This window comes from Athene cunicularia (genome assembly GCF_003259725.1).
Source record: "Athene cunicularia isolate RWA chromosome 15 unlocalized genomic scaffold, athCun1 chr15_part1, whole genome shotgun sequence".
Classification (NCBI taxonomy): Eukaryota; Metazoa; Chordata; class Aves; order Strigiformes; family Strigidae; genus Athene; species Athene cunicularia.
The window spans coordinates 13,220,410-13,226,764 of NW_020799121.1; the positions used below are offsets into that span (position 1 = coordinate 13,220,410).

A 6,355-nucleotide genomic window follows, 5' to 3' on the forward strand; every position below is an offset into this window, starting at 1 on the left:
GGGGGGGGGGGGGGGGGGGGAAAGCCCACGTGCTCGGTTTGCAAAGCACCCTCGAGTTTGTCGCGTCGCTCTCCTGCCGCCCCCCACTCCGAAAGCCACCCCGCAGACACCAACCTGTGCTCCGTGCTGGCTGGGTGCTGCCGGCTGTATTGGCAGGGTCGTCATAGCAACTCTGCCAAACTCTTTCGCACGGCCGGGAGAGCCGGAGGACTCAGAGCGCAGAGGGACGGGGGCTCGCCCCGTGTGCCCCATGGCAAGCACAAGGGATGGGCCCAGAGCCAGGCTTCTCCGCAGAGCTACGTGTTTTTGAGTTAAGGATTATCCAGCAGAATATAAAATCCTGAAAAGCAACGAGTGTTTCACCTCTGGATGGTTTTTTTTTTTTATATACGCAGCAGCAGAAGGCTGGAAATGAAAGCGCGGATTACCGTACTGATGGGTAACAGATAAATGAGCCTTGCAAATGTCAGGAGAAAAAGGAGAACCCCCCTGAAAATGCACATCAGAGGTCTTAGGAGAGAAATCTGAGTAAAAGTGACACTAATTTCCTCATCCATTACATTTCTTCCAGAGCCACCAGCCACCAGGAGCAAGGATTGCCATTATGCCTTGTGGATGTCTGTGATAATCTTCCCTGTCAAGTACTTAATGGTGCACATTTCAGGTATAAAACCATCTCACCCACGAGCCAAATGTGTTTATTTATTCTTGTCCTTTTACCACATTTTCTGCAGACAACGCTGCAGGCTGAATGCTACAAATTCTGAAGTAGGTGGGGACACTTGGGTGCCTGCAGAGGCTCAATACATCTTGATCTTCCCTGATGGGTGTTTGTCTGCCATCTTCAATGGTTGTAGCATTGACAGTGGCTTAAATGTTGTGGCTGTGCCTGGGTAGGACAGAGGGTGTGAGGGGATGGTGACTGCTGGGTAAGGCACAATTTTCAACTCCGAGCAGGGAATGATCTTTCAGGTTTGATGGTGAGAACCAGTGAGTACCAGGGAATACAGTAAATAGTGAAACTGTAAAGCTGTTTCACCCAGAACTGTCTCTGCTGTGGGCAGGGAAGGACAGAGCCCTCCTCCTTCGACTTATTCCAAGAGTGAGTGTGACTGAAGGCAAATACTCTGTTTCCCATGACAAGGCTGAGGGTCACGGAGCGGAAGGAGACAACGCCGCTCCCTGGGAAATCAGGTGGAGAAGGAAAATGAGCTGGAGGGAGGGAAAAGGTGCTCTGCATCCAATGGGCGAGGTGGTGTGGAAATGATGGAGGGGTATCTGTACCACGGGAAATGCAAACATGGAATTTCTGATTCTGGATTAGATGAACTGGGAAGATGACAGCTGCTGGTGAGCAGGTCCCAGCATCTCCTCCCTGGCTGCATCCCCTAAATCCAGGGATGTAGGAGAAATGGAACTTTCAGATCCCCCCTTTAAGCAAGAAAACCAGAAAGAAAACTATGGAAGTTGACCAGGTTAGGAAATACTTATGCGCAAGAAAATAATTCCTGTTATTAAAAATGAGATGAAGATGTTCATGAAGGAATTATTCACACCCATTGACTAAACACCACCTGGTTTTGGGTAGAGCCTAAGAATTACCAAAGACAATTGTTCCTGTGTTTTACCGTGGCCAGTTGTATGGGGTTAGAGTGGGGGACAGGGGTTTGTGGAGGACATGAGAGAAATCCATGAGGGAGAAGAAAAAAATGCTTACAGCAGCCCCAAAACTACAGCCTTAAATTACAACCAGAACTAGCCCCTTCTATTAATTCTTTATCTGGGAAGAAGATGTGTGCGATTCCCATCTCCAGTTTTCTTAGTCCGCGTACAAACATCTGAATTATACTTAATTATTTTGACACTCATTATTATCATTCTGTACCTTTTGGTATTCCAAGGGTACAAAGCAGATAAATGTAAGTGTACTCTTCTCACAAGAAAGGCAAAATTAGGTCATCTTGAAAAGAAGCTGATGATATTTGCAGCTTTATCGGAAAACTCTTTTGACTCACTGAACTCAAATTTTATTTAAAAACTGTCATTCTGCTACAAGAGAAGGAATCTCCTTAGTAAGTAAGAAGTGTGGATAAGTTTTGTAAAGGGTGTCCGAATATATCATTCAGCCAAAGTGTGAGATATAAACCTGAACTGACCCAAAAGTGCCCTAACTGAACCCTTTTATCCTCTTCCTCTCCCAAGCACACATTGAGGCCACTATGAAAAGTAGAGTCAAAATCCAGGTTATGATGGGCGAGGAGGAGAACTTGGTTTTTCCTTGATACAATTCCCCTTGTTCTGACCTTTCCAGATAACATTTGGCCTCAAATCTCCATCTTGGCTTTTTTTTTTTCTTTAAATTGGTTTTTCTTTTCACTTGCACAGACGTTGGTTGCTGCCACTGAGGAGAATCAGCAAAGCCTCCTCCACTGGGGAGTGACAGGGCTTCAGTTCTGTTGCTGTTCATACGATTGTTGCTTCAGTTGTCTGGTATTTGATTAAATCTTACATTTAGTTAGACTGCAAGGAAGCTGTTAAATCTGACAGTGTAAATGATGCTTTAACTTAGCCCATTATCCTGCCAATACAATTTGTTGCAATAGACTTTTAGCTCTCCTCTTTCTTCCGCTTTGGACACACCAAAGAGCAAACCAAACAACGGGAGGACGCGTAGGGGAAATGCCCAGAAACACACTGTTTGTGGAGCAAGGTCCCATGACATGTGATGCGCCTTCATTTTTTTAATATTTGTTTCAATTCTTAAAATAGAGTAAGGTTTAAAAAAACCCAACAAAAACAAAAAGCAAAACCAAAGGACCTCAGTATTCTGCGTCTGAAACCAATCATTTTTGCAATGAAAGGAGACAGCTGCTCCAAGCTGAGTTTGCTCTCACAAAGCTTGGGGAATCACCCAAGTGAAATGCCCAAACCAACTGAAAACTGTCAGAATCAATACTTTAAGTTTATTCTGGGAACTTTGTAGAATAAATAGAGAAAAAACATTTAGAGAAACATATGTTGGCATTCTTTAAAGGTGAAGAATGTGACAACAACATACTGTGGAAGTAGGATGCTCAGATGTGTGTTTTATTGCTGCTATATTCAAAAGAAAAGCCAGAGGAAGAGGTGGGAGGGTCTTGGACTCCGACCAAGCCTTGTGTCGTGTTTAGCCCAATGAGCACAGAGTGGGTGAAGCACTGAAGGAGCTTCCCCACCGCTCTGTTTTCAGGAATTATTATTAGCAGGATTTAGGAGGGACTGAAGTGAAAGGTTTGAGATGTAAACTTCACTGGTTGACTTTAGCTTAAGAGGCAGCCTTGTGGGAAAGCATTTCTTTAAAACTCTTCCCTTCTTTTTGTTTGGAGCAGCTCTCTCAAGATAAAAACCAAGTTGGTTTCACACCAAAACAACCTAGAGTAAGAACCCGAGGTTATCTGCAATGTTCAAGCATCTAGATAGTCATGCAGAGTGCAATGTTAAAGTCCTTGAAGCTGACACTTAGGAGATACCCTCTCCCCATCAGTGTCTTTTGCTACAGATTTTCAGCTGACTGTCTCTACTTAACCACTTGCAACAAGACTATTCAAAGGTAGAGTTATGATATTAAGTTACCCAAAACTGAGAATTATTTACTGCACAGCTGTGGAATGCTTTGCAGGACCCTCGAGATTGTTTTAAAACACGCAGATCACAGCATGAAGGTGGAGGCAGACAAATTTGGCCATACTTAAGCCTCACTTCAAGTCCTTAACTGAGGACTGAATCCAGATGGCAAAATGAATCAGCAGTACCAATTTCCAGTCAAAACATGTGCCAAGTATTTTATTTATCATGGCTTACTGTCACCTGCTGTTAGAATAGGGAGTCATCCACATTTATCTTCAAGAAATCTAGTTTTTGAGTATGCTTGAGTTGTTGTAGAAATAAAAATTGCAAAAGGCCTTAAAACGGAAAAATATGTTGATAGATAAATAAAACAAATGCTGAGAACACGGATATAGAAACTTAAATCACTCAGGACTACAGACTGTGATATATATTATGTGATTTTTTAATTTTATGACTCCTACCTCACAAGTTAGTCCTTTTAAAATTGACAGATCTAATTAAAATCTGCAGTTTCCATTCTTAGCAAGTAAAATTATATGTACTATAATAAACAAATTCTCTAGTTCTAATGAAAAAAAAAAATCACTGTTACCTTACTTGCTTTGGTTTTATTCACAAAGGTGTGATTGAAATGATGAGATTATAGAAACAGCTATAATCTTCCAGGAAAGAGATTACAGGTAATTATGAAATCATTTGTAAGGGAGCAACATTAAATACTGCTAGAATCAGCTATGGCCAGCCATGCTACACTCACATTATTTGTGTTCAATGAAATTCTTTTGTGTTTTCTGTTTTAAAGAAAATACAGATCTCTTGAATGAATATTAATAATTAGCATGTCTTAGTTAAAAGACCTTGAAAGAAATCTTTTGAGGTTATAATTATATACAGCCTCAATACGCGTAAGAATTGTTCCTTGTCAAGAGGTGTAGGGAAGAGGTAGGTAGGAAAGTTTTGAATAAAGGTCTGGTAATAGCTCGGTGTGAGGCTGTTCCTGGAGAGCTCCGGGGCTGGCCTGGCTCTGAGCGGGAAATGCACAACATTTCCTGCCTTTGTACACACAGCACCTGCAGAAACACAGACCCTGGCCCTAACAAACATGTCCTCAGGCTGCAGAATTACAGCCCAGGACAAATATCCACGAGTGATATTGAGAGCTTGCTTCTGTTCTTTTGAGGCTTATAGCCCAGGAGTGAATAGTTTTAAGGGTTATTTACAATTTACGATATATTCTGTAAGTACCTCTTCTTGAATGTTAGGATTGACACAAGCAGTTCTACAATACTTGAAGTGTTTTTACTTAAATGTTTTTACTTAAAGGAAATAAGGGAACATCCACAGAACCAGGTGTTCTTGAACTGACCGCTCCCACTAGCAGCACGGAGTGGGATGTTTGCTCTGGCCACGTGCACAACACACGTGAGGCTCAAACCTGCGACCGACAGCAGCGGTGCCCTCGTTTTTTGGATCATCCCACCTCTGCCACCCTCACCGAACACCTCACAACCTGCCAAGGACGCTGGCACCCTCCGCTCCGGATTCACTCAGGTCTGCAGCGGGGTGTCAGCACCCCAGCCTCCCCCGAGCAGGAAGGGATGAGGTGTAGCTGCATTTGTAGCGTGCTTGGTTCAGAGGGTGATGTAATGAGCACAGCAAGCCCTAAACAAATGCAGCTACATCTTTGGGGTGGCTCCGTGATAAACTGAGCTGACAGAGTAACTGCAAAAGGTGGGGGGATTATTTTCAAGCGGGAAGGGAAAATAATTTTGCTGGTAGGGAGGACTCCAACCTTGTATCCAGCGCAGAACTAAAGCCATGATCTGAGATGTGATTCTCCCTCTGTAGTCTCAAATCCTGTAGGCTTCCTGTAACATAAGGTCCCATTACACAGGATTGTGGATAATATCCAAGGAAAATTTAATACAGACATAACAAACTCCGAGACATTTATACTACATTTATTAATTATTCTACTTCAAGATTATCAAGGCCTGCCTCAATACATGTGTTTGATCTCTGGGCAACCACGGACCTCCCTGGAGGAGCTGAAGGGACAATGCAACGTCCCTGTGGTTGGTGGTTCTTAAATCAGCAGAAATCCCCAACCGCCCCAAGTTCTGAGCAGGTTTCTCTGGAAACCGAGCGCAGAGCCAGGCAGCAGGTCACATTGCACTTCAGGTGTCCACCCACACACATACAAAAAGGAACATATAAAAAAGGCATAAACCGAGCAGACAGCACTAATACAGACCTAGAAAAGGACCAGGGGCAGTGTGCACACCGAGGAGGGACTCTATACTGACCGGGTTTGGTTGTTTGTGCCGAATCCAAGGAAACAGAATCCTACAGATATGCTCTATGAAAAGGCAACATGGCACTCAAAAATTTTTACTTCAGCTTCATGCCTCCCTTATACTTTTTGTTTTGAATCGCTTCCTTTCCCTTCCTTTTTTTTCTTCCACTTTGCCTATTTCGACCCTTTTGCAACAAACCCACATCGCAAGAAGCCCAGTACCGGCATTTACAGCCTTTGCACCCCCCGGGCATCACACCCTGCCCTGTGCATCGCTCTCACCGTGAGCTCCTCGGAGCGGGACCGTGCCCAGAGGCCACCGGGCCCCGCTCCCAGCTTGCCAGTCCTGCGGCCGAGCGGGTTGTTATTCTAATCCTAACAAAGATGCGGAACCGTTCTCGTCACTGTCTCTCCCTCACGCTACCGAACCGCCGCGCCCCGGCCTCAAGC

The 6,355-nt window shown here is 44.1% G+C and overlaps 1 protein-coding gene across 3 annotated transcripts in view; it reads right to left on the reverse strand.

The window, feature by feature from the left end:
• MORN3 (MORN repeat containing 3) overlaps positions 1-6,320 on the reverse strand; it is an 18,919-nt gene extending 12,599 nt beyond the window's left edge. Inside the window, exons 1-3 of one of the 3 annotated variants that reach the window (XM_026859760.1) lie at positions 6,188-6,320; positions 5,402-5,477; positions 115-405 (exon numbers count right to left, since the gene is read on the reverse strand). Coding sequence is in view for 1 of the 3 variants with exons in the window: in XM_026859757.1 (XP_026715558.1) it covers positions 5,402-5,429 (28 nt within the window). In the remaining 2 variants the exon portion in view is untranslated. Of the gene's footprint in view, positions 1-114; positions 1,074-5,401; positions 5,478-6,187 lie in introns of those variants that run through there. The other 2 variants (XM_026859757.1, XM_026859759.1) reach the window with 2 other exon arrangements.
• Positions 6,321-6,355: the final 35 nt, after the last annotated feature.